The 27,365-nt window shown below is 35.3% G+C and overlaps 2 protein-coding genes across 3 annotated transcripts; one reads left to right on the forward strand and one right to left on the reverse strand.

Annotated features, from left to right (window-relative positions):
- The first annotated feature begins 2,250 nt into the window (after positions 1-2,250).
- LOC104905664 (pentatricopeptide repeat-containing protein At5g42310, chloroplastic) lies at positions 2,251-8,107 on the forward strand. 2 transcript variants are annotated; one of them, XM_048645892.2, is made up of 5 exons: positions 2,251-4,033; positions 4,367-4,519; positions 4,625-4,696; positions 6,491-6,669; positions 7,627-8,107. In XM_048645892.2, exons 1-4 carry the CDS (start codon positions 2,330-2,332, stop codon positions 6,599-6,601), a joined length of 2,040 nt encoding a protein of 679 aa, XP_048501849.1. In that variant the 5' UTR covers positions 2,251-2,329; the 3' UTR covers positions 6,602-6,669; positions 7,627-8,107. The 2 variants fall into 2 exon arrangements, with proteins under 2 accessions (XP_048501849.1, XP_010692568.1); XM_010694266.4 differs by having other exon boundaries at positions 2,252-4,033; positions 7,671-8,107.
- A 213-nt stretch (positions 8,108-8,320) lies between these two features.
- Positions 8,321-10,669, reverse strand: LOC104905663 (glucan endo-1,3-beta-glucosidase). Its single transcript, XM_010694265.4, has 2 exons — positions 10,485-10,669; positions 8,321-9,417 (listed from the first exon to the last, which is right to left on the reverse strand). The coding sequence occupies exons 1-2, from the start codon at positions 10,564-10,566 to the stop codon at positions 8,474-8,476; spliced, it is 1,026 nt and encodes a 341-aa protein (XP_010692567.1). The 5' UTR covers positions 10,567-10,669; the 3' UTR covers positions 8,321-8,473.
- Between the last annotated feature and the right edge of the window lie 16,696 nt (positions 10,670-27,365).

The following is a 27,365-nucleotide window of genomic DNA, read 5'->3' on the forward strand; positions in this document are numbered from 1 at the left end:
GGACTTAAAAGTGAGATTTCTCTAATGTGCAATGTAGTAATGTACAACTAAAAGTTGACTAATCCAATATAATATACCTTATAATTGAGCCGCCTTGTCATATTCTAAGCATCTGAAACATGAGAGAAAACAAATAGGAATCCTCGGCTTGGTTTTTTTTTGGAGAACGTACTTTGTAAGAAACTTGTTATTTTTTTGAATAATCGCACAACACCTCTCGATCCCAACATTCATCATCTACATCCTACTTGGTTTTTTATACATCACAATTTAACATTCAACTTTGCAAAACTACCACTTCCCCATTTCTTGAATTACAGCAAAAGTGAAGCTAGCCGTAACTTAAAACCCACATGCTTTAAGCATAAAAAATCCTATCAATTCTAGAACAATTAATCATAAAACTGAAAAAATTAAATATCGCCCAACAAAATAAGGATGGAATTGAAAACACAACTCAAGACGAATAGAAAAGGGGGGTTTTCTTTGAAAATGGCATTTGAGTTCAAGAGGCATACGAGGGTCGACCTTAACAACGACTTTTAATCCCGATTTGAGATTGAAGGACACAAAAGAAAAATTCTTGATTAATTGCAAAGGCCTAGTTTTGGATTACTCAATTTTCGTTTAATTGTAAAGCCCTCTAAGTTTTGCATACTAAGGAACAGAAAAAAGGAGAAGAGAGAAGAAGATTCAGAAAGTGAAAATGGTACTTGGTGAACATGAAAGGGATCAAATACCCTATATGCAACGCCTTAGAGGAAGGTCCTCGACCACTATACAGGTAAAACTTATGACTTCTTTCGTACGCATCAAGTATCTCACTCAAATCGCTACAAATTCGCCATACAAACACAAATAAGAGAATTCAACAAGAAAATTGAAGTCCAAAAAAAGTTACAAAGAGGTCAAAGAAAAAGACCCATGAGCAAAGAAGACACTGCGACGAAAAAAAACACGTATATAAGCTAAAATAAAGCAAAGCTTGAGGCATGCATACCCAAACAGTTATATTGACCAGGAGAAGACCTCACAAAACAACCATAGAGCAATTTCGATAGTAAATTTGGAAATAATTTTGATCAAAGCACTGTTGCTAAGGAACAGTAACAAAACTCCTTACTTTTTAATAGGTATGGATTTTATAAGTAAATTTTATAGAGTTTAAAATGTATTCGTAATTATATTTATATATTTTAAGGAGAAATTTTATTATTATTATTATTATTATTATTATTATTTGACAAAATGAGCCTCAACACTACCAACTACTCCCTCCGTCCCATAATATAAGTCCTGTTTCCTTATAAGGTGTCCCAAAATATAAGTCTTATTTCTATTTTCAATCAATAATTATTCCCAAAATACCCTCATGAAAATAGTTTAATTCCTAAAATGTCATCATAATTTCAGCTTCCAATGCACCATTATTATTAATGACAAAATGAAATCTTTTACCCCATTGAGCTCCTCTACACATTAAACCATGCAACATTAAATGACAGTTTTTATTTTTTGTTAAAAAGAAAAAAACAATGCAAGTGTTTCTCAATAAAAATAATTTTTTTTATTCAAATAAAACAAGATTCCATCTATACTAATATATTAAAAGGCGTGCGTAAACGAGGAACGGTGCCACGTGGCGCTCTCCCTAGGGAGTTTTTGTTCATGTAATCCATGTATAATAAAAAAATTAGATATTGCATAGTATAGGTTTTGATCTCATGATCTCAAGTTCATATACTAAAGTTTTAACCACTAGACCAAATTTTATTTAGTGTTATCATATCAAAGTACAATATTAATAAATGAAAATTTTTTCTTACCCGGGGCATAGCCCGGGCCTAATAACTAGTTTAACCTTAATTCCCGCGTAAAAACAGAATCAAGACTTATATTATGGGACGGAGGGAGTATTACTTAGGTGCACCCAACGCCACCAACTTTAACTAGTAGCGAAAAAAAAAACTAAAAGCTATTGGCTTAAGTGTCACAAATGATAACAAAACTAACTTTCCTACCCATATTCACGTGGCTTAAGCTTTAAATTAATAAAAGAATAGGATAAATGAAAGAAAAAAAGAAAAATAAGAATTAAATAAATTTCCCACAATTGACGAAAAAACAAATTAACTCTAATATCATTTATGACACTCGCTGCACGCTAGCCTGATTGAATGCATGAGTTCCTCCTTCCGGTCACGATGGTGCAACTAGGGGAGTAGACGAGTAGTCGATACTTGATATTGATAGTCATATAATCTTTTCCCTCCACATCCTCTCCCTCTCCTCTCCTCTCCTTCCCTCATTTCATTTCATCAAAGCAGAGATGAACATTTTCCTTCTCTCTCCTCCACTCCCTCCTCCACACCTCTATACTTTCCTCCCTTCACCTTCACTCTCCCTCCGCTTTCTCTCTCCTCCTTCTCTTCTTCCCTCCCCTTCTTCTCCCCTCACCTTCCTCTCCTTCTCCCTCCACCAAAACGACGCCGTCCCTTCCACCCCTCGCAACCGCTACGACTTCACCCCTCTCCTCCATTTTCTCTCCACCACCAACTCCACCCCCGAATCAGTCAACTCGTCCGAGTTCCAACTCGCCGACTCATACCGCGCCGTCCCAACTCACTACTGGCACTCCCTCCTCAAAACCCTCGTCTCTTCACCCTCCTCCATCCCCACCGCCTACGCTGTTGTCACTTGGCTGCAGAAGCACAACCTTTGTTTCTCATACGAATTACTCTACTCCATTCTAATCCACGCTTTAGGGAAATCCGAGAAGCTATATGAAGCATTCCTGCTTTCGCAACGACGGAAGTTAACCCCTTTAACTTACAATGCCCTCATTGGAGCTTGTGCTCGCAATGACGACCTTGAGAAGGCCCTTAATTTGATGTCTAAGATGCGCCAAGATGGATACCCTCCTGATTTTGTAAATTACAGCCTTGTGGTTCAGTCGATTGCGAGGACGAATAACAAGAATCATGGGGATTCATCGGTTTTGGTTCGGTTGTATGAGGAGATTGATTCTGATAAGATTGAACTTGATGCTCAGCTGTTGAATGATTTAGTTGTGGGGTTTGCGAAATCCGGGGATGCTGACAGAGCGTTGTGGTTTTTGGGTGTGCTTCAGGGGAATGGGTTGAGTCCTAAGACGGCCACGTTGATTTCGGTGATTTCGGCATTGGGGAATTCAGGGAAGGCTGAGGAGGCGGAGGCTGTGTTCGAGGAGCTTAAGGAAGGCGGGTTGAGACCCAGGAGTAGAGCTTATAACGCGGTTTTGAAGGGATATGTGAAGGCTGGTATGTTGAAGGATGCTGAGTCTATTGTTTCTGAGATGGAAAGAATCGGGGTTTTGCCTGATGAGCATACGTATAGCTTGTTGATTGATGCTTATGCCAATGCAGGTAGGTGGGAGAGTGCTAGGATTGTGTTAAAGGAGATGGAAGCTAGTGGTGTGCCGCCTAATTCTTTCGTGTTTAGTAGGATAATGGCTAGTTATCGCGATAAAGGGGATTGGCAAAAGTCGTTCCAAGTTCTCAAGGAGATGAGGAATTGTGGGGTGCAGCCTGATAGGCATTTTTATAATGTAATGATTGATTCTTTTGGGAAGTATAACTGTCTTGATCATGCTATGGATACCTTCAAGAAGATGAAAGCGGAGGGGATTGAGCCGGATAATTGTACATGGAATACGTTGATTGATTGTCATTGTAAGTGTCGGCGACATGATAAGGCAGAGGAGTTGTTCCAGGAAATGCAAGAGAGTGGGTGTGTGCCTTGTACAACAACCTATAACATTATGATCAACTGTTATGGTGAGCAAGAGAAGTTGGAAGAGGTTAAAACTTTGATGGGGAAGATGCAAGGCCAAGGATTATTGCCTAATGTTGTGACATATACGACTTTAGTTGATATATATGGGCAGTCGGGAAGATTCACGGAGGCCATTGAATGCCTGGAGGTTATGAAGGCTAGTGGATTAAAACCTTCTGAAACAATGTACAATGCCTTGATTAATGCCTATGCCCAAAGGGTATGGTTTTGTGAATTTACCTCAATCTTTTGGTATTCTTAATATCTACAATAATATTGACATGATATTCTGCTCACATACAATTATATAATAAAGCTGGTGATTATATGTTTTTGTTTAGCATTGTGATTGATCTATTACTAAGCTGTATACCGATTTGTTTGTTTGAGCAAGTTGTCACATTACGTAATATGAAATGAGGGCATTCAATTGTGGTTATTTTGTGGGATTTGATTGTCATAGATCAAATGTTATTGCTTTAATCGCTAAATCCTAGGTTGTTCCTACTTAGTTGATAAGATGCATCTCTGACATATGCTTCTCACTTTGCAGGGTTTATCGGACCAAGCAGTGAATGCATTTAGGCTTATGAGAGCAGATGGCCTGAAGCCAAGTATTTTAGCTCTCAATGCACTAATTAATGCATTTGGGGAGGACAGAAGGGATTCTGAAGCCTTTGCAGTTCTACAGTATATGAAAGAAAATGTAAGTGATGTGGTGTGCTCTTGCTATGCAGTTATGATCTTTTCATCAATACCTCAACGAATATCTTATTCTTCTGCCAAATCATTTCATTGGCTGTAAATGCAGGATTTGAAACCAGATGTTGTTACATTTACAACACTTATGAAAGCATTAGTCCGTGTGGAAAAATTTGATAAGGTAAAATGTCTACATTTCATACATACATTTCTGTTGAGAAAGTTATAGTATTAACCTGCACTCGTCAATTTCATGAACTGATTATTGTGAGAACAGTAATTCTATTCACAGTATACTTATGCGCACACTTCTCATATATACTCTTGTACTTCTGAGTTGCTGCTCTATGCCCTTAGCTTAAGGGTTTTATCTCATTTTATTTGGCAAGATGAAGTTGACTAGGAAATAAGTTTGCTAGTATGTTCTCCCTCTGTTTCTTTTAATAAGGCATGCAAATTGCAGCCTTATAATATTATTTGAAGTGTAGATCTCTTAAATAGAACAATGTATTGTTTCTTTTGACTCATGCAATACACAATGGTTCTATACTAATTTTTAATTGCTAATGGTGGCAAAGTTGAGAGTAGTGATGGTGAGGAAGGCTACACTATGATGGCTAGTAATGGTAGTGTTAAAGGAGGATATAAAGTAATAATTAATTTACCGTTGAGTAATCAAAAAGTTCAGTCAGATTTTGTTCTTTTCCCCCCTGTTTATGGAAGGCAGACGAAAAAGAGAGGGAATGACATGTGTCATTGGGGCTTTGTGCTCGTAAATTTTAGTACAAATATAGATAGAATAGCATGATGGATATAGCCATAGAGGTATACACATATATTTGAGCCATTCCCCATGTAGCTCTTGCTGCTCCATTATCTCAACTATCGCTGGTGAACTAATGAGTTATTTATATGCGCCATAATTGATTAAGTTTCTCTCCTCTCGTGCCACAACATTGCCTTTCCAAATATCATTAGTCTATTCATGCTGTAGACCTTGGATCTTTTAGTGAAGCTAATCTTAATAGACTAATAGCCTGTAGAACGACTTTATTTTTTTTATGAATGTATGGAGAAAATATACATTAGTTAGTCATTGTGAGGGAAATGACCCTTAAATAAGGATGGACGAATTGAGATCTGGGGGAATTGCGATGTACCCACTTTCTTTTTTGCTTTATCCCTTAATAGTTTGCCCATTTTTTTTTTTTTTCCTGTTTTTGAAATAGTCCCACCAATTGTTTATTATCATCTTTACCTTCTCACTCTACTTTTCTTGGCCCACATCATTAACTTCAATACAATTTGCCAATAAATTAATACTTTATCTTTCCTTCTATGATGCATATACCTATTTCTCCTTAAACTTTGTGCCCAAAGAAGTGGGTAAATTAATAAAAACCGGAGCGAGTACTAGAAGAAGATAACCAGAAAAGAGGGGGAAGAGATTTGGAGACACAAATAACTTTGAAAAGTCTTATATTAATCACCCAAAGACCATTTGCAGAAGCAATCAGGAAAAACTACATTGAAGGGGGGCAAACTCAAAGTTGCTCTGCTCTCTTTGGGAGGATAAGTGGTTTTTTCAACTGGGATTTGCATTTAGAAATTGTAATTGATGGCTGAAATTGATTCTTGGTATCATGCACAGATTTGCTCTTCTTTTAGTAGAATTAAATGTCTTAAATTTGTGGTTAAACTTGAAACCATAATGGCCGTATCCAAAGAAATGGAGGGAGTAGCTTTTAGCCTATTACTGGTCTGATGTTGACCTTTTGAGGCACTTGCTAAATTATGAAAAAGAGAATAGTTTTGCTAGATTCTGACTGTTTAGTTGGTATATGATTTATTATTGTACTAGAAACACGTTGCAGTATAGGAAAGGATGCAAGTATTAAAACTAATGATTATTCAGAAATGCATCAGTTTGTGTTATGTACTTACGTGATTTATGTACTAATCCATAAAACTTCAGGTTCCTTTTGTCTATGAAGAAATGATATTGTCTGGGTGCACCCCAGATAGAAAGGCTAGATCAATGCTACGATCGGCTCTGAAGTATATGAAACGGATGTTGAGAAGATAGTTACTGAAAATCAGAGTTTCAGTCGATGTCGATTTGTGCCCAAAATTGAACATTGTTAATTGGACGGGGTTAGTCTTCTTAACTTCCCGAGTTATCTCTGAGTTTGCAATCAGTTTGTCTAAAAATTATGTTTCAGTTTCTAAATAAACGATGTTTCAGTTTCTATCAAAAAAAAAAGGAAATAAATGATGTTTCAGACACTTTGCTAGACATACTAGCTACTTAAAAAGCAAAAATATAGGCTACAGATCAAGGACTTGTATGATTTTAGGTTTCGTTTATTGTTGGTTCAGATTTATCTGCAACTTTTTTGTACGAATGATGATAAGTAACCTTCAAAAGTCAAATGCCTAGTTTTTGTCTGTCGGATTTTTCACACCCATGAGGTTTTACGAAATTCATGAGGTACCCCTGCATTTTCAACAATTCATCGGGTACCTCGTAAGTTTGCATATAATGTAGCAGACACCCTCAAGAATTGATTGGTGTTGATTATGTTAACTTGAATGACCTGAAATCACTTGAATCCCGACCTAATTCGCCTATTAACCCACACATTATGCCAAAATGTCCTTTTTATAGTGATATGAATTCTTTTTTTCATGCAGTCAAAATAGTTTTAATAATGACCTAAGTACCTATTAGAAAAATTTGTCTACTTTTAAAAGACTTTATTGGACATAATATGAAATATTAGGGGAATTAGGATAGGTCTCAATTGATTTGGGGTCATTTAAGCTAACATAATCAATATCCGTAAGTTATTGAGAGTGTTTGGTACATTATATGCGAACTTAAAGGGTACCCGATGAATTTTTCAAACCGTAGGGATAGCTCATGAATTTTGTAAAACCTAAGGGGTACCTGGTGAAAAATCCGTTTGTCTATAGTTAATGATCAATAATCAAGATAAGTAGTCTGTAGTTCCCTTTCAAGAAGGTCAAACTTAGAAGTGTGAAGGATGGATTTGTTCTGATGATGTAAATTGAATTCTGATGATATGAAACTTATATTTTGTTCAATAGGTTTCAGCTAAACATCTTGCTTTCGAATATCCTTCACAATGCAGGTCCTAAAGATCTGTGGTCGTGTACAATGAAAATTGAACTCAGCGACCTGAAGTTATTATCTTGTCAGGTCTCCATTTGGGGTTTCAAATCACAAGTTCATAATAGAGACTCGTCCCTTCTAATCAGCTTGTAGGACACTCTTATTTGTAAATTAATTTGTATACATGCTTCAAGCTTTCATTACTTGTATCTTGTAGAATAGCATCACATTGACTCATTTTTTGCACACCTAGTAAGAAAATTTACCATGGTGTAGGCTATTCCTCCATCAGAATTAATAGTCATACAGAGTGCCATTATTTTAGGATTTACGAAGAAAGTTAGTCACATTTTGTTTTATATTTTTTTTGAATAGTAAGTTGATCATTGAATGTTCTAATGTTCTTGAACAAAAGTGATATGGGATGGATATAAAAAACAGAGCTATTACAAAGGATATTTGTACGTAGTAATTTAAAACAAAAATTTATAGTCATGTAATTATAGTTAATTATTACTTAATTAATTACTACTTTCACACGAGAATTCTCTCTACTCTATAATGAATTTTGTCTATGAAACCTCAGATATGCTGATTAATCAGACTGACTAGAATCATAACTTTTAATTACTTCCAATTCTTTATGTAAACAATATGTGAAGATGGAAGAAAGCAAAATAGAAACCATTGAATATTTATTTCCAAGCATATTCTCAAATCTCAATAAGTTATGGAGGTAAGTCATCTTATTTAGTGTACTTGTATATGTCTATATCAACAGCATCGTGTATGTATTTGTTACTTTAAGGATGTTGATGGTCATCAACTGAAACTGAGTTGATACTTAGCCTGTTGAGCAGGAGTAAAAAGTCCAAAATGCTGCTCAGTGGCATCTCCCGTTTTACTATTTTCATCAAACATAGCAAACAAGTAAGTCTCAATTCCTTGCCCTGGTTTCAAAGGTGTTCCTTGGCTTACATGACCGATCAAATTCCTATAGTAAGTTCCTGCGTTGTCGGATGTGGCAGCGTTCCCACCTTCTGATGGCCATCCACTCTCAGACACCACAATTGCTGTGTTAGGTGCACCAGCCCTCCCTAGAGCCGCGTACACTGCATCCAGAAGCGCATCAAATAGATTTTGATAATTTTTTCCGTTGTTGGTATCAGTAACCACAGTTCCACCGGAAGTAAATAATGCATACTCAAGCTGGATACTTTGTGGGTTATTTGTATAAGCAAAGTAAGGGTAAACATTAACCAACAACGGTGAATCATTGCCAGTTAGAAAGTTAATTATTGGAGTAATATATCCCCCATCACTAAATTGACCATTAGACGGTGGGAAGGAATTTGTGATCAAGGTTGTATCAATGGCTGTAGAAACCTTAATTTGTCCACCTAAGTTGTTTGAATTCAGCGCATTGAGAACATTTTGCATGGCTGGTGCCACTGATGATGCTTGTTGATCAGATGCGTGGATTTCGTTCCCGACTGCGATGTATTTGATCGACGATGCAAAGGGGACGACGTTGGTTTGAACCCACTGATTGGCAGCCGATTGATCAGATGCTAGTGACTGGAGGTTGTCCCTGGGGACATCTAGGATGATTCTGATGCCTGATCCTTGTAGGGCTTGGAGAGTTGGTTGATCGGGAGCATAGATTCTCATTGCTCCTATGCCATTAGATCTGTAGAGGTTAACCACATCTTGCGGGTTTGGTAAGTTGTTTCCATTGTTTCCATAACATACCCCAATTTGTGCCTCTGCATTCCATAACATACAAGCTCAAAGGTTGAAGTGGACAAGTAGTCACCTAGACATGCAAAACTTACTCGACACTAGATAACATGAAGCAAGATAAATCAACCCAACCAAAAATTATGGTTTTCTTTATCTAACTTTTTATTATTTTAAACACTAGAATGAATGATAAATCTGTGAACTCTATCTGAATCAGTTGACTCACTTGGGTTTTCATAGGACTTTAATACTCTCCTTTAAGGCCAACTGAGCCGCACTTGTTAAGGACGAAGAGTTGGATCACTTAAAAGTCTAAGAAGAGGTTTTATTCAAAAAAAAAAAAATTGACATTGGGATAAGTAACTCCTCACAATTCTATAGTGATTTATTCTTAATTGTATATATAGAAAAAGTGATTTCTTGACAATGTCTGATAGCTTACTTGGGTTTTCATGGGATCTTAATACAGGAGTACTAATTTAATAGAAGCAAGAAAAATTAAAATTACTTCTTCCGTTTTTAGATATGTGACATTTCTCCGAAAAAACTCTCACGTAAAGGGAGAAGTGTATCGCTAATTTAAGAAGGGAGATTACTATCTCCTAATTTAAAACAAGTCATGTACTCTCTCTATTTTTTTAATTGTTGTACTTACACTTTTCAAGTATGTCAATGTAAAAGTTTGAGGTGTATTTTAATTTTGTATTTGTAAAAATTAGAAGAATTACATATTAAGACAAATCTAATAAGATCCCACACGACTATATTTTTATTTACTTATTATAATTCACAAGAGAGGGTCAAAGTGATATTTGTTAATAGTCTAAAATGTCAAAGTGTAACGATTAAAGAAAACGGAGGAAGTATGTAACATAACAAGTGTTATTTTATCTCACTGATATATTATTGTGAAACCGTCTCAAAGAAACAGAGATATCATTATGTACTGCAGTGAGCAGTCTGTATACACCAGCGAGAATGCACTTATATAATGGCCAATATCAAAGAACTAACATTAAATTGTTAGAGAAAGTATCAACATTAAATTACTAGAGAAAGAGAGATGTAGTTATATACACATATATTATACCTGTAGGGTGTAAGCTAAGGAGTAAGGATGCTACGATGAACGGTAACGTGGCGAAAGCCATGGGAAGGTTATAAGTAGCCATGCCAAAACTAAGAAAAATAAAAGTGATGGCTTGGTATTTGAAATGGTAGGAGAAGTAGCAAAAACTGATGAAGTTGTGTGCTGCTTTTTTTATATTTTAGTGTCTTTCAGCTGCCCCTTTATATAGGTCACAATTTTAGGCAATAAGCCAATACTAGCAATTTTTTCCTCGTAAATGTTAGGCAATATTGCCTCATTATTCCACATAATATGCCAAAACCATCTAGAAAATTAATATAATTCCAACTTTCTTTTTCAATTTAATTTGCAGCCTCTGGCTTTTAGCTACCAGTTGTACGAACTTAGGACTTTGGGAGTGTTTTTTTTTGTCAGTTGCCTTCCGGTTTCCCCCATTATGAAAGTTCAATCCTTCATTAATTGCATGAAAGGTGCCTGAGGGAACGCTTTAGAGCATGTACAATGAGTTCTTCAACCAGTTCTCCAATTAGCTTTTCAAGGAGAGAGAAAATGAAGAGCCACCTCTTACCCAACAATGGAGCTCTTAAGTGTGTCTTGGGTGTCTCTCCATGGAGACACTTTGTAAAGTGGCTCTTGGGGGAGATACCATTTGGGTTGAAAGGGAGATGTCTCTCCAATTTGTGGAGTGGAGGAATATGTCATTAAATATCCCAACAATTACTAAATATAAATAGAGATTATATTATGAAGATAGTAAAGTTAATTGTTTTAGTAATCGTTCTTGCTAAAGAATAAATATGATTAATAGGACAATGTTGATTAGGCCTATAACTAAAACAGATTAATCCTATAAGGTCAAACATTGTATCTTCCCACTGGTTATATTGTATTTGCATTATTGATACCACTTTGGCACTTTATCTAAAAATTGTTTGATAAGATAATTGTTGTATAGCAACTCATGGTTGATTTTAAATGAAATCAGTTCAAGTTTGATCGAGAGACGAAAAAAAAATATATATTTCAAGAAGATTCAAATTGTGATTCGTACAGAGTAAATATTTTTCATGAATGGCTAAGAGTTATTGAAGAAATTAAACTGTCAATTAATATTTAGATTTATGATTGTAATGATGTTGAAGTTTGTATTGAGACTTTTAGGGTGATGAATTTAAAGATTTGAAGAGGATACTTATGCGTGAAGATGTTGTTAAAGTTATTGCTGGCATTCACTTCTTTATCATCTTATAGCTTTTATGATCGATCTATTTTTATTTGGTTAAATTTTTTGTTGTTTAATGATTGAATTGTGGGTAAATTGGGCTTGATAATGCAATATTATGTCATCGTTTTAGTTGCCTGAGAGGAGAGGAAGACGGAGGAGCGATGGAAGTAGGAGCATAGGAGAGAGAAAAACTTGGGGGGATAATATTAAGAGAATCCTGCCCAAAGCCTATTTTTTCTTACAATCATTCTCCAATCATTGCATTTATTTTTGTTTTGTCCTATTGAAGAATATTCATGTAACATGCTCTAGGACAACTGTAAATGATTGATGTGGTTAGCTTGTCAGGATTCATTCTATTCTCTCTATATATAGCAATGTAAGGCCTCTAGGTCATTTTCAAGTCTTGCTGAATATAATCAAAGAGCAACATCTATGAGCTCATATATCTCTCTTTATATTTTTGCCTAATATAGTCCTAATAAATCTACTGCATAACCGATCCTAATATACTTATTATGGTATCAGAGAGCATGAAATGCAGTCTTAGATTCATCTTTTTTTTTCTTCTTAAGTTCTCTTTCTTAAATGGTGGTTGATACCCAAAGCCCATTGTACCTTCATCCTTCTGATGGAGCAAACTCTGTAACACCCCAGAATTTCAAAGCAGAAAAGAAAGAAATAATAATAATAGAAGTATAGGACGATGGCGGAAACATCGTCTTCTGGGAATGTCACTGCTACAAGAAATGCGTTTAAAAATCTAAGTGATAAAACCAACATAAATAAATAGTATAAATAAATTAAATTGATAACCAAAAGAGAAAACTAACTCTTAAATTAATAAAAGAGTAGGCCTAAAACATCTAACATTTTAATGCTCACATCTCAACCCGAGCCCAAAACCAAATAAGATTGTCATCAACATAACCTGCAAAGATATACAACAAATATCCACAATCAGTGGGGAGTAACTAACAGCTCTCCCAGCTCAATTAGGATCCACATAGGAATTATCAAGCATTAATAAATAAGTCTCAATCAACAAAAAAAATGTCAAACTGAACCAAGTAACAATCAAAAGACAGCTGACAATTTAACATGGTTAAATAAGGTAAATCATGAATAGTAAACGTAATATAAGCATACAAGATCAATAATATAAGCCTCCATAATAATATAATAAAATAATATAAATAGCTTTTGAGAAATAGCAGAACGCCAGTGGATCGCAACCCACTTCCTAAGGTTTGTCAGATCGAAATCTCCAGACAGCCTATGGGCTTACGTTCCCTACTGCCTGTGTCTAAGAATGGCCAAACTCCCGATGCAGGATAGTACCCAGCTCAGTAGTTCCCAACCTCTCGGACGACAACAATTAACCCAGGTAATACCCCTAAATCGCAACCTAGGTGGTTGGCATGTTCTTCACCGGGGACTACATCTATCCCACAGGATATCTTAATCTCAATAAAAAAAATATTTCCACAATTAAATATAATAATTTATTCATCAAATATAAATAATAAGGATGCCCTTCAGGCCTTACACCTAAAATCAGCAGAAACTAGGATCACAACCCAAGAGTCTCAATTCAACAATATTTATTCTTCTCAAAGTAATAGTAATATAATACTATTAAAAAAATCATTTCACCCAACTAAAAAGAATAAATCTTTCTTACAACATAAATATACACCAAATACACAATATAATCAGATACTCCAATTACTACACTCTTGTTGTCTGAATTTGGGTACAAGGTTAATTACAACGTTAGCTATAATACCCCCGGTACATAACTCTTGGCGAAACGGTACTAAAGACAGTATTATTCTCCCTCGAGTACTGTAACGTCGACAACTTAGATATTGATTTATAAAACTACAATATTATTATAAACCCAATATCATACAAACAACCAAACCATCATAAAATAATTAAAACACTCATAATATAAATATATGTCAATAATAAAAATAATAATAATAATAAGCTCATGTAAGCATGCATATAGCAATAAGAGTAAATCATCATACCTGCATACATTGACACATAAGTATACATAACTATAACACCAAAATCTTATACATCTGATACGCCAGTATACTTGAATCATATCTAATCATTCAAACAACCCAACATCTTACAACACCATAACTACTAAGATGCAAATAAAAATCGTAAGCTTGCCATACTACCATGCTAATACGGAAGAAACATCACTCTTAAGTTTGTGGCAGATAATAACAACAGATAACAAGCTATGGACATGAATCTTCCTCAAGCGACTTACACCGGCAGGCAACAGATATTCATACTCTCATATTATAATCATTTTGATCATACTTAAGCAAACCAACATAATAGGCGCATAACAACATGATCTACAACGTCTACTAACCAATATGTAAACCATAAAGATATAATAAAACAAAAATTCTAACCATTAAACTCTAGCAAGGATAACAAAATAGTAGAATTAGTTTCCTTCCACATAACTATCACTCATAAACATTTAAGTATAACAAGTATAACATCAATAATATGAAACTTTAGCAACCCACAAATCCTAACATAAAATTCAACACAACTTAGATATTAAGAACTAAATAATTCCTAAAAGAATTCTAATCGCACTAGGTTCGCCGTTAGTTACCTTTGAAGACCTCCAATTGCTTGCATTTTCATTATGTACTGTTCTATTCTGAACACGATTCCCGATGATACAAAGCACGTATACCAAATCCCTCCAGTCACAGTTAATACCCTGATGTTCTAAACATTCTGTCCAAATTTGAAGACAATCCAACGGCTAGATCTTTAGCGATGATCAAATTCGTAAAGGTGCGACAGGAAAACAAAACTGGGTGACCCGTCTGATTGAAACAGAAAACTACGACCAATTCTTCCAGTATCTTCATATACGAATGACACCGCAAGCAAGATCTCTCCGAGTAGATGAATTTCGACTACTCACACGTCCAATTTCGATAAGAGACGAAGGTGATATGGGGCAAACAAGATGAGTGTGCAGAAATGGCCGAAAATGCGAGAAGGGAGAAAGACTCTTTATTTTTTTTCTTTGTAAGGCTGGCGTGAAGGGAGTGTGCAACAAAAATAATATGATGGTTCATATCATAAAGCAAAGGTTTAATTGCATTAAGATGGGTTAATGGGGGGATGGCTCTTTACCTTTTGGAGGTTACAAAGAGGGATAGATAGAAGATGCTAATACTATGCTTAATACTTCTCCTCTAAATTTTGGACAACATAAGAAGGATATGGGTTTGCAAAAGAATTATTTATGTTGGTCGACCCATATTATATACAACACTTAAAAACTAAAATCACACGCTACTTAAATTTATAGAATTACTAACTATATGATAAAATAAATACGCACATTATATACACTTTAAATTAATAATCACAATAACATAACACAATATAAATAATTATACACTTTAAAAATAGTTTTTAATAATAAATTATTTTATTTTAATAGAAAATATCATTTTAATGTAAACAACACCAAAAATAATGAGTGAAAATTACGTGGTGTTACAATCACTCCCCCTTAAAAGAGTTTCGTCCTCGAAACTTTGAAAGAAATTGGAGACCAAGAGAAAATACTTTTGATAAAGAACATTAAGAAAACAGAAATCGATGGATATTAGTGAAGAACTAAACAACTTTGCGGGTATAAAATTTGATAACTCAAATAATATACTTTTAATTTTGGAAGACCAAAAAGAGTTGTATAGTAAGGAAGCATGGTAACAAACATCATTTATAAAATGTTGAAGAACCAAAGACAAGTAGAAAGTATAAGGTAGAAACGTTAGCAAAATAAACTATTGCTAATTTTGCAAAGGAGCATGAATAAATATTTAAGTAAAATTATAAAAGAATAAATTTGATCATACACAAATATTTTAGAAAGCAAATGAAGAAGCAAAAGTTCGTAGATTGATAATCAAACCAATTTAAATAGAGTTAACCACACAGGTTTATACTCCACTTAAAGAGATAAGAACATTTTAATAAAGAGTAGCTAGCTGCATGCTTTATTAAAATAGCACTTACGAACACAAGTCATGACATATGTTATAAGAGCGTACGCCTCCTAGACATATATATGAAATTTTAAGTTTGCAAAATAAGTTGATACCTTTAAAATAAATTTCTCAACGAGGAAACACTAATCATAAATAGGCTATAAAATACTAAATAATAAACAACAATTTTAAAATTTGCCAAGTCGACACAAATGTGCATGGAACCACCCATTGCAACATAGTATCAACAAAACAATATTTGAAAGTATTCTTATCAAATCGACATTAAAGTTTACCGGAATCACCCAATATAAACTTAATATCAACTCAAAAAGAAAACTAACTCAAAATAGATAAAATGTGTCAACTTATCAAATTGACATACAAGTCAAAGGAATCACCCATTATGACTCAATATGAACTCAAATAATTTTAAAATTTAGACTTATCAAATTGACATACAAGTCAAAGGAATCACCCATTATGACTTAATATCAACTCAAACAAGTTTTAGATCTCGGCTAAACACAATTTTTCTTTTCAAAGAGAATAGCAAAATATTAACAATAACAAAACTTGAATATCAAAATATAATTATAATATAAGTATGAAATTTATTAATTAGAGCAAAGATATAAAATATTATTTGAAATATGAACTCAAGTTCGAAAGTTTTGTAAATGACAAAAAACAAAAAAAAACAAATATACTCGCATAAAACCAGCACTTAGTTGAAAGAAATAGACGCTATATATCGTCTCTATAATAAAACACACTATTAAGCAACCATAAAAATAGTATAACAACAATGTACTATACATAACTATATATGTTAAAATAAAATGGAAGTTTATTTTAAAATGCACAACATAAAATAATTTTAAACGCGCAACTCAACCCTGAACTAGAGGGATATAAATCACTTTGCTTTCACAGCGCACTCTGATAACAAGAAAGGTTAAACGTAGGAGGTAGTCCTGCAAATAAGATTAGCAAACTTGGTAGACTAATTCCACCAATAAACAAGTAACTATACATATTATATATGCTCCACAAGCATGAGAGCACACCACATTTCATAAGGCTTCCTCTTACTTACTCTACCCATCTTTCTCTCATTATAGCGAAACTACAAAACTTAATTCTAAACAGATTTTATCTCCTAAGCTAACTAATAATTCCAAAGAATCATTAGCAACTCCTTTTCAGAGTTTAGGAGCGTTTTGCTCTGATACCAACTGTAACACCCCAGAATTTCAAAGCAGAAAAGAAAGAAATAATAATAATAGAAGTATAGGACGATGGCGGAAACATCGTCTTCTGGGAATGTCACTACTACAAGAAATGCGTTTAAAAATCTAAGTGATAAAACCAACATAAATAAATAGTATAAATAAATTAAATTGATAACCAAAAGAGAAAACTAACTCTTAAATTAATAAAAGAGTAGGCCTAAAACATCTAACATTTTAATGCTCACATCTCAACCCAAACCCAAAACCAAATAAGATTGTCATCAACATAACCTGCAAAGATATACAACAAATATCCACAATCAGTGGGGAGTAACTAACAGCTCTCCCAGCTCAATTAGGATCCACATAGGAATTATCAAGCATTAATAAATAAGTCTCAATCAACAAAAAAAATGTCAAACTGAACCAAGTAACAATCAAAAGATAGCTGACAATTTAGCATGGTTAAATAAGGTAAATCATGAATAGTAAACGTAATATAAGCATACAAGATCAATAATATAAGCCTCCATAATAATATAATAAAATAATATAAATAGCTTTTGAGAAAGAGCAGAACGCCAGTGGATCGCAACCCACTTCCTAAGGTTTGTCAGATCGAAATCTCCAGACAGCCTATGGGCTTACGTTCCCTACTGCCTGTGTCTAAGAATGGCCAAACTCCCGATGCAGGATAGTACCCAGCTCAGTAGTTCCCAACCTCTCGGACGACAACAATTAACCCAGGTAATACCCCTAAATCGCAACCTAGGTTGTAATCCCCCACAATTTTAAAAGATTTTCATAAATATATTAAAGTATTTATGTAATTATATTTAAATCCAAATGAGTTTGGAAAATGATTTGACTTTAAAAAAGGGTTGACTATTTTAAAAGTCAACTAAAAATATTTTTCATAGCTTAATAAAATTTGTAATATTTTAATTAAGCATGTTTTAAATAAGAGTTTAATTATTAAAAGCATATTTGAAAAGAAAACTTAATGGAATCAAAAGCCCAAAAGTAATAAAAAGGGAAAAGGATAATTTGATGACTAAAGTCCTAATAAGCCCATCTTGTTAGTCATCAAAGTTTTAATTTTTGAAATCTCTTTTCCTAAGCCCAAAAGGATTAGCCTATTTAAATATCCTAAAAACCCAAATATTTTGCCCTACACTCTATTTTCTCTCTCCTCCCTTGCACGTGATTCTGAATTTCTTTCTCTCTCATCCGGCTTTTCTTTCTCTCTATTCTTCTTGAGCGTGAGTTTCATATTTTCCTCTCAAAGATTGTTTCTTCTTCGCTAAGTAACGTTTCTTGTTGAACAAGAAACGTCACAAAACCTTGATTGAACCAAGAAAGCTGCTGCCGCCACCTCCTTGCCGTGTCACAGCCGCCGGCGCTTTCCTTCCTCTTATTCCGGTTGTTTTCTTTTCTTCTCCCTTAAGATTCCATTAAAGTCCTAATTTTTATTGTTATTTTATTACTATTTACATGTTTATGATTTAAGTTATTATTTATTATGAATAATTTAGTTTCGGTTTTCATATGTATAAAAGTATTAATTTCAGATTTATTATTTTCAGTTTTAATCATGAAAGATATGGTTTTTAGTGTTCTAAATCACTAGAAACTATATATTTAAAGTATGAATATGAATTTTAAGTAGAATATGATTTTTATACGCATTTAAAATATTTTCAGAAGGTTTAGAAAATTTTATAAATGCTGGAAATTCAGAAAGTTAGTATTTTAAGGGTTTTAATGATTTTTAATCACTAGAATGGTTGTACTATACTAGGGATTAAAAATAACGAGAGTTTAAATTATAAAAACGATTTTTAAAGACGTTTAAAAGGGTCTGGGACGTTTTTAAAGTTGCTGTATTTTTTTTAGTTCAAGTATTTACTTGGTATTTTATTGTTCTAGGCGGAGAATTCATAGTAGGGGACTTTTAGATCAAAAAAGTGGCCTACCGTTGCGTTTATACAAGGTACGCACATAGTCTACGTGTTATATGGTTTAGAAACATGCCTTAGGGATGTTTTAATTTATTAGTATCATGTATAGGACCTTGTTGTTCATATATATGAGTTACTGAATTTGTTTTACATGATATTTTGCCTATGTGCTACATGTAAACTAGAAATAGTTATGAATATGTATGTTTGTATGGAAGTTTGATGCAAACAAATAAGTTCAGTTCATGTATTAATTCGTGAGTGAATTAATGTAAGTAAGTTGAATCATGTGTTACATAGATTCATGAGTTTCATTTAATTGTCTTATAAGAACCGTGGATCTTATTTGGTAATTATGAGTTATACCTATATAAAGGTACAATTTACTGTTGGCTAGGTTCAACAGGCAAGATAGTAAAGAATAAAAGAAGTTAAAATAGTCTTGATTGATAAGTTGTGAACACTTGTTGATTCTAAGATTAAAAAGGAGTTTTGTGATGTTATGTGATTAGTAGTTGTGAGTTTTATGTGCTTGGTTGGTGTCAACACAAGTATAAAATGAATGCAACGTAAAGTGAAACGAGAATAGGTTATAGACTTTAGACTGGTGCACGTCTAGAGTTGGACACTAAGGGTTGGAGTACATGGTGGTAGCCCATGGCTTTCCTGGGATTGGATTGATCACCTTTCCTCTTTAGCTCAAAGGTTCCTCGATATCGCAGGTCAATTTGGTTTACGGAGTCATGACCGTATTTCCTATTTCAGTATAGACAACTCGTCCCATAACTATTCCATTTAGAGAAGAAATAAAAGTTAGAGTCTAGTTCAGTAAAAGTCATATGCAGTTTGTTATATGCCTACTATTATTTATTCCTACAAGTTGTGTTGTAGTATCATGCTTAGGATTATTTATGTTTGATATGTAGTACTCAGCTTTGCTGATTAAGTGTTTGTTTGTGTGTGTGATCATGGCTTTGCCTATTGATCCTGTGATGATCCTTCTGGTGAGCAGAGTCAGTATTGCATTGACATTACAAGTTTGCAGATGCATCACATTGGGAACCTGGAATGGAGAGGCTTATGCTTAGTATTATTTAAGTTGTTTTCGTAGGAACATCTTTACTTAAGTTGAGGTTTTAGTTGGTGTGTTTTAGTTTCCAAACAGTTGTCATTTATTTCATAAGTTTAATAAAGTTGATTTTATTTTAGTAAATTGTTTTCCGCTGCAAAATTCTGAGTAAGCCGAAATGTTATCACACGGGCGATAATGCCTGGGTAATTCTCTAGATTTGTTATAAAAGTATTTTCCAGAAAGAGAGAATTATTGGGGTGTTACAAAGTGGTATCTGGGAGCTTTAGGTTAGTTTAAGACTTATAGGCGCCTAACTACCTACCTTATTAGTTATTTGGAGGAAACCGTAGTATGCTCCTACGTTTCATTTCGAAAAGTGAGACAAAATATTTTGAGGATCAACTTTTTTTTTAGAACCGAAATTTTTTCGGAATAAGGTTCGAAAATCTTGTTTTCCGAAATTGGAGGAGTTCGATTTTTTTTCGGAAATTTTTATAAGCCGAATAAAAAAAAAAAAAAAATTTTGGTCGAATAAAATTTTTCGAATGTCTTAGGACCGAAAGTTTTATTAGAAATTTTTTTTTTAGGCACAAAAGTAATGTTATTTATAAAAAGTGTCTGCATTAGTTTCATGCCTTTAAGGTATAGTATTGCATTGTGAGAATGGGTAGTATAAGAAGGGCATATAGGATAGAAATATTATATGCCTCCATTGAAATTTTTTTTTTTGTTCAGCATCATTATTATTTTCTTCCCTGCAAATAAGTGCATTATTATTTTCTTCCCTGCAAATAAGTGCATTATTATTTTCTTCCCTGCAAATAAGTGCATTATTATTTTTCTTCCCTGCTAACGATGCATGAATGTTTTTCTTCCCTGCTAATTGTTATATCCTTCTTGCCTGTTAAGGTGTTATATTCTACATGCCTTTGTTTTGTGTACCCTTTGATTTTTGGTGGGAACACGTTAGGAAGAGTGCTAAACCTTTTGGTTTATTGTTGTAGCTCTACGATTATGGCTGCAAATTAGGAAACTATTTAACCCATCGTCTGACTGACGATGAAGCCGACGACCACCATCCACCTATTGACCATAGGGAATATGAAAAACAGCATTGGATAATGCGTTGTATCTTGAGAAGACACTATGCTAGGGATGATGAAGTCATCATAGAGATGGATCATGCTAGAGGTACTACTAGGGAAGACATATATGATGCATGTATGAGGATGAATCTGAACCTGAAGAAGACTTGGACACCATACCTACTAGCAGTCTAAGATCAAGAGAAATTCGTTGACTACTATGAGACTGAGAAGAGGATGAAGCTAGTGATGAAGACTTCGTACCTCAACAATATAAGGAAGATAAGGATAAGGATGGCAGTGTAGTGCCATAGGTTATATACATATAGATATTATTTTTTTATATATATATAGACGTACATAAGGTTTTAGTTATAAGAATAATGTTGGGTATGTGCCAACAAGACAAAATGTTTTTAGATTACATTTTAGGAAAATATATATACTAGTGTGTTATTTTATTTCACATTTTTTTTCCCTTCTATGGAAGAATAAAATATAGTTTGTTTATTCAAGGAGTAAGAATTTATTTTGGGCACGTAATGGGAATATTTTTTATTATTATTTATTTTCGTTTGTGATTACAATTTTTCTTGCTCAATATTATGTGAATAGAATTTATTTACGTGAACAACTTATATGAATATTAGTGAACATTCCATGTTGAAACTTAGTGAAATTGTATGTTGATGCGATCTTTAATGATCAAATCAAGTATTGCCTTGCTTAGATGACTATGTAAGTTTCTGGAACCTGAGTAGAGTTATATTACTTTCAGGTCCCGAAGTAGAATGGCTAACAACACTGAACTAGCTGATGCTATTCGCCTCTTGGCGGAGAAACTGAATCAGGACAAGGTCGAACGTCCAGAGACTGCTGGAGAGATGTTTGAAAGACTGTCCAAAGTGAAACCACCTTATTTTAAGGGACAAGCTGACCCTACTTTCCTAGAGAACTGGATTAGGGAATTTGAGAAGTTATTTGAGGTAGGAATTGCCCTGCTAATATGAGAGTAGGACAGGCTGTTTTATACCTAAAGGATGAGGCTGATTTTGGTGGAGAGAAAAGGGGCTAGATTGAGTGCTGCTGAGGGATTCAATTGGGAAGCCTTTGTGATTGTGCTGAGAGGAAAGTTTTACCCTGCCTTCATGAGAAACAGAAAGCCAAGAGTTCATAACCTTAGAATGGGTATATGACTTTCTGAATACTATAGTAAGTTCATAACCTGTCTAGGTTTGCACCTGAGGTGGTAGCTACTGAGGAGCTTAAGGCTCAGAGGTTCGAACAGGGTTGACTGATGAGATCCAGCTGGGTTAGGGGGTGAACCTTTACATCTTAGATGTAGTGTATGGGAGAGCTTCTCATATTTATGGTTGCAATCGAGAAGAGATAAGAAGGCTGGAATAGTTGGTGAAAAGAGAAAGAGGTTAGTACTGGGGAAACCAAGGTAACTTTAAGAAAAACCGGAATAGGAATGGGAACTTTCAAGGAAGGAACAGCCAGGATAACCGTAGTCAGGGTAGACCTGAGAGGGTTCACAACTGCAAGTTCTGTGACAAAAACCATCCTAGGAAAGACTGTAAGGGAGAGCTAGTGGGTTGCATTATTGCAGAAGAAGGGCACAGAGAGTATGAGTGCTACGCTAACACGGAAAAGGTTTGAGATCAGGGAAACGTAATCAGGCTAGACCAGGGTTCAATCAAGATAGGGAACCAGGGTCCTAAGCCTGGAGGTCAGAATAACCAAGGAACCATAGTAGGCCTGCTGCTAATGATACCTACCCAGAACAAACCTGCAGGAAAAGTGTTCGTGATGAGTCATAACGAGGCAGAGAGATCTGCGGATGTGGTAACTGGTAATTTCTCTATAACTCAGTTTTCGTTAAAACGTTATTGATTCGGGGGTACTTATTCTTTTATTTCGCCTTCTGTTTTAAAGAGTCTGGGATTGTGGAGTATGAGTCAATTGACTTGTCTGTTAGTATTCCTACTGGGGAAGTCGTTAAGTGTACTAAGTTGTTAAGAACTTACCTTTGAAGATAGGAGGGAGTGTCTTTCCATCCGATTTGATCGAGTTTAACTTAGGAGATTTAGATGTGATTCTTGGGATGAACTGGTTGAGTCATTACAAGGCCAGGATCGATTGTGAAGTCAGAAAGTAGTGTTGAGAAACCCTTCGGGAAAATTTACCTCATATAGACGATTTGGGAAACCTAAAAACTTTGGAGTGATCTCTGCTCTGCAAGTGCAGAAGTTGATGAGAAAGGGGTGTGAGCTGTTTTTCTGTAGTGTGCAAGATGTGAGTAAAGAAGCTGAGTTAAAACTTGAGGATGTTCCAATAGTGAATGAGTTTATGGACGTATTTCCGAGTGAAATTTCAGGTATGCCGCTGCAAGAGCTGTTGAGTTTACCATAGACTTAGTTCCTGGAACTGCACCTATATCTAAGGCACCTTATAGAATGGCACCTCCTGAGATGAGTGAGTTAAAGAACAATTGCAAGAACTTTTGGATAAGGGTTATATCAGACCTAGTGCATCGCCTTGGGGAGCTCCTGTTTTGTTCGTGAAGAAAAAGGATGGGAGTATGAGATTATGTATAGACTATAGGGAGTTGAATAATGTTACCATCAAGAACAAGTACCCTTTGCCTAGAATAGATGACCTATTCGATCAATTGAATGGAGCTAGTGTGTTCTCGAAGATTGACTTACGTTCAGGATATCACAATTGAGGGTAGCTGATAAGGATGTACCTAAGACTGCCTTTAGAACGCGTTATGGTCACTACGAGTTCACTGTAATGCCATTTGGGTTAACCAATGCTCCTGCTATATTTATGGATTTGATGAATAGAATCTTTCATGAGTTTTTGATAAGTTCGTAGTGGTTTTCATTGATGACATTTTGATAATTCGAGGAATGAAACCGAGCATGAAGACATTTGAGGATTATCTTGGAAACCTTGAGGAAGAAACCATTATATGCCAAGTTCTCTAAGTGTGAGTTTCGTTTGGAGAAAGTAGCATTCTTGGGTCATTTTGTGTCTAAGGAAGGAGTCTCGTAGATCCTGCTAAGATTCAAGCTGTGAGTGAGTGGCCAACTCCAAAGAGTGTGACTGACATTAGAAGTTTCTTGGGTTTAGCAGGCTATTATAGGAGATTTGTGAGGATTTCTCGAAGATAGCAAGACCTATGACTAATTTGATGAAAAAGGAGTCCAAGTTTGAGTGGAATGAGAAGTGTGAGGAAGCTTTCAGATCTTGAAGGATCGTTTAACCACTGCACCTGTCTTAACCCTACCTGATGGGAATGAGGGATTTGAGGTCTATAGTGATGCTTCGAAAGAATGGTTTGGGTTGTGTGTTGCAACAGAATGGTAAGGTAATAGCTTATGCATCGCGTCAATTGAAACCTTATGAGGCTAATTACCCTACCCATGATCTAGAGTTAGCTGCCATAGTGTTTGCATTGAAGATTTGGAGACATTATCTTTATGGGGAACTTGCAAGATATTTACAGACCATAAGAGCTTGAAGTACATATTTACCCAAAAAGACTTGAATATGAGGCAAAGAAGATGGCTAGAGTTGATTAAGGATTATGATCTAGAATATCCAGTATCATGAGGGAAAGCAAATGTGGTTGCTGACGCCTTGAGTCGAAATCGAGTCATAGCTTGAGTGCTTTGATAGTCCCTGAGGAGTTGTGTAGAGATATGCAAAGGTTGAACCTAGAAATTTTAAATCCTGGGGAAAGTGAGGCTAGACTCAGTAATCTTTCTTTGGGAGTGTCAGTTTTCGATGAGATCATTGAGGGTCAAGTTGGGGATGAGCATCTAGATAAGATAAAGGAGAAAATGAAGCAAGGTAAGGAAGTAGACTTCAAGATTCATGATGATGGGAGTCTAAGGTTTAAAGGGAGTGGTGTGTACCACAGAAGTGCAATGACTAAAGAGACGTCTTATGGATGAGGGGCATAATACTCCGTATTCTGTGCACCCTGGGGGTGACAAGTGTATAAGGACTTAAGGTGAATCTATTGGTGGCCGAACATGAAGCGAGAATGCTGAGTATGTGTCTAAGTGTCTAACCTGTCAGAAAGTGAAGATAGACCATAAGAGGCCCATGGGGAAAGTCCAACCATAGAGGTTCCTGGATGGAAGTGGGATTCGATTTCTATGGACTTTGTGACTGCCTTACCCAAGTCGAGGAGTGGAAATGATACCATTTGGGTTATAGTGGATAGACTGACCAAGTCCGCTGTTTTCATACCTATTAAGGAGACATGGAAGAAGAAGCAACTCGCTACAACCTATATCAAGCATGTAGTGAGATTGCACGGAGTTCCAAAGGACATTATTTGGATCGTGACTCTAGATTTCTATCTAAGTTTTGGAAGAAGGTCAATAAACCTTGGGACAACATTAAAGATGAGTACCGCCTTTCACCCTGCGACCGATGGTCAGACTGAGAGGACTAACCAAACTATGGAGATATGTTGCGAGCTTGTGCTATAGATTTTCAAGGAAGTTGGGAGGACCAATTAGATTTGATTGAGTTTCTTACAAAATAGTTACCATGCGAGTATAAGATGGCACCTTTTGAGGCGTTATATGGACGGAAGTGTAGAAGTCCCATTTGCTGGAATGACTTAGTGAGAATAGTTTTGGGGACGAATTCATTGAGGAGACCGTCAAGAAGTTAGATTGATTCAGGCTCGAATTCAAGCTGCGCAAGATAGGCAGAAGAGTTATGCAGACTTAAAACGGCGCGAAGATGAGTTCGCTGTAGGTGATAAAGTATTCCTGAAAGTATCACCCACCAAAGGCGTTATGAGATTTGGGAAAAAGGGCAAGCTGAGTGCTAAATATGTAGCATATGAGATTTTGGAGCGCATTGGGAAAGTAGCTTATAGATTGGCATTGCCAATGGAGTTTGAAAAGATGCATGATGTGTTTCACATATCCCAACTGAAGCGCTATATCCCTGATGAGCGCCATGTGTTAGAGCCTGAAAGACCTGTCAAGATTCTCGACAGGAAAGTGCGTAGTACGCGTAACAAGGATGTTCATATTGTCAAAGTTCTTTGGTCTAACCACGAGTCAGAAGAGGCAACGTGGGAAGCCGAAGAGGATATGAAGAAAAGTATCCAGACCTATTCCTTGAGGTGAGTTACGAGGGCGTAACTCGTTTTCTTTAAGGGGGGTAGAATGCGATAAATTTCGCGCTTTTTGTCTATTTTTATGAGATTTTCATGTATATGTATGCTATGTTGGGCAATTTGCACATGTTATGCAAAAGAAGTAGAGTCTCCGCATAAGAAAAGTGTTCATAAGTACACAAGTGTTTTAAAAATGGGAAAGTGCACGAGATGCACTACCCTTGTTCAAAGATTTTCGAAATGATGAGTTCAAACTTTCAAAAGCACGAGGGTTTTGTGTTAAGTTTCGGGACGAAACTTCTTTTAAGGGGGGTAGACTGTAATCCCCCACAATTTTAAAAGATTTTCATAAATATATTAAAGTATTTATGTAATTATATTCAAATCCAAATGAGTTTGGAAAATGATTTGACTTTAAAAAAGGGTTGACTATTTTTAAAAGTCAACTAAAAATATTTTTCATAGCTTAATAAAATTTGTAATATTTTAATTAAGCATGTTTTTTAAATAAGAGTTTAATTATTAAAAGCATATTTGAAAAGAAAACTTAATGGAATCAAAAGCCCAAAAGTAATAAAAAGGGAAAAGGAAAATAAAAAGATGAGAGAGAAACTCTCCCTTCTCTCTAGGTTTTCAAACTAAAATTACTGTTCCATTGAACCTCAGCATTTGCTGGACGATGGCGAAGGGTTCTAAGAAGGGTAATAATAGTAAGAAGCATCATCATTCTGGTAAGAATAAGGAGATTCATCTTCAGAAGGGTAAAGTTGTAGGAATCCCTCAATCTGGGGATGCAAGGAAGAAGAGAAGTGTTAATGAAATTCCAGATGACAAAGCTTTAAGTTGGTCATCAGAGGCAGATGAACTTGAATCTCATGCTTCGATCGAAATGGCGGCATCGGAGCAGAATCGAGCTAGTTTTGAAGCTGGAAGAAGCCTTGTAGCAGACTGGATAGCGACAGTAAGTACACCACTGAAAACAGCAGGTGGTGGAGCTGTGCAACCATCACCACATCCTATGCAGCCGTTGGCCAGCAATCCAGGTACATCTAAGACTTGGAGCTCTTTGGTTAGTAATAAGGAT

This window comes from Beta vulgaris, chromosome 1 (genome assembly GCF_026745355.1).
Source record: "Beta vulgaris subsp. vulgaris cultivar EL10 chromosome 1, EL10.2, whole genome shotgun sequence".
In the NCBI taxonomy this organism is placed as follows: domain Eukaryota; kingdom Viridiplantae; phylum Streptophyta; class Magnoliopsida; order Caryophyllales; family Amaranthaceae; genus Beta; species Beta vulgaris.

Coding starts and splice junctions, on each gene's coding strand:
- LOC104905664 (XM_048645892.2), top strand. CDS start 2,330: ATGAACATTTTCCTTCTCTCTCCTCCACTCCCTCCTCCACACCTCTAT. Junction 4,520..4,624: donor TACAGTATATGAAAGAAAAT/GTAAGTGATGTG, acceptor CTGTAAATGCAG/GATTTGAAACCAGATGTTGT. Junction 4,697..6,490: donor GTGTGGAAAAATTTGATAAG/GTAAAATGTCTA, acceptor ATAAAACTTCAG/GTTCCTTTTGTCTATGAAGA.
- LOC104905663 (XM_010694265.4), bottom strand. CDS start 10,566: ATGGCTACTTATAACCTTCCCATGGCTTTCGCCACGTTACCGTTCATC. Junction 9,418..10,484: donor CCTTAGCTTACACCCTACAG/GTATAATATATG, acceptor TATGGAATGCAG/AGGCACAAATTGGGGTATGT.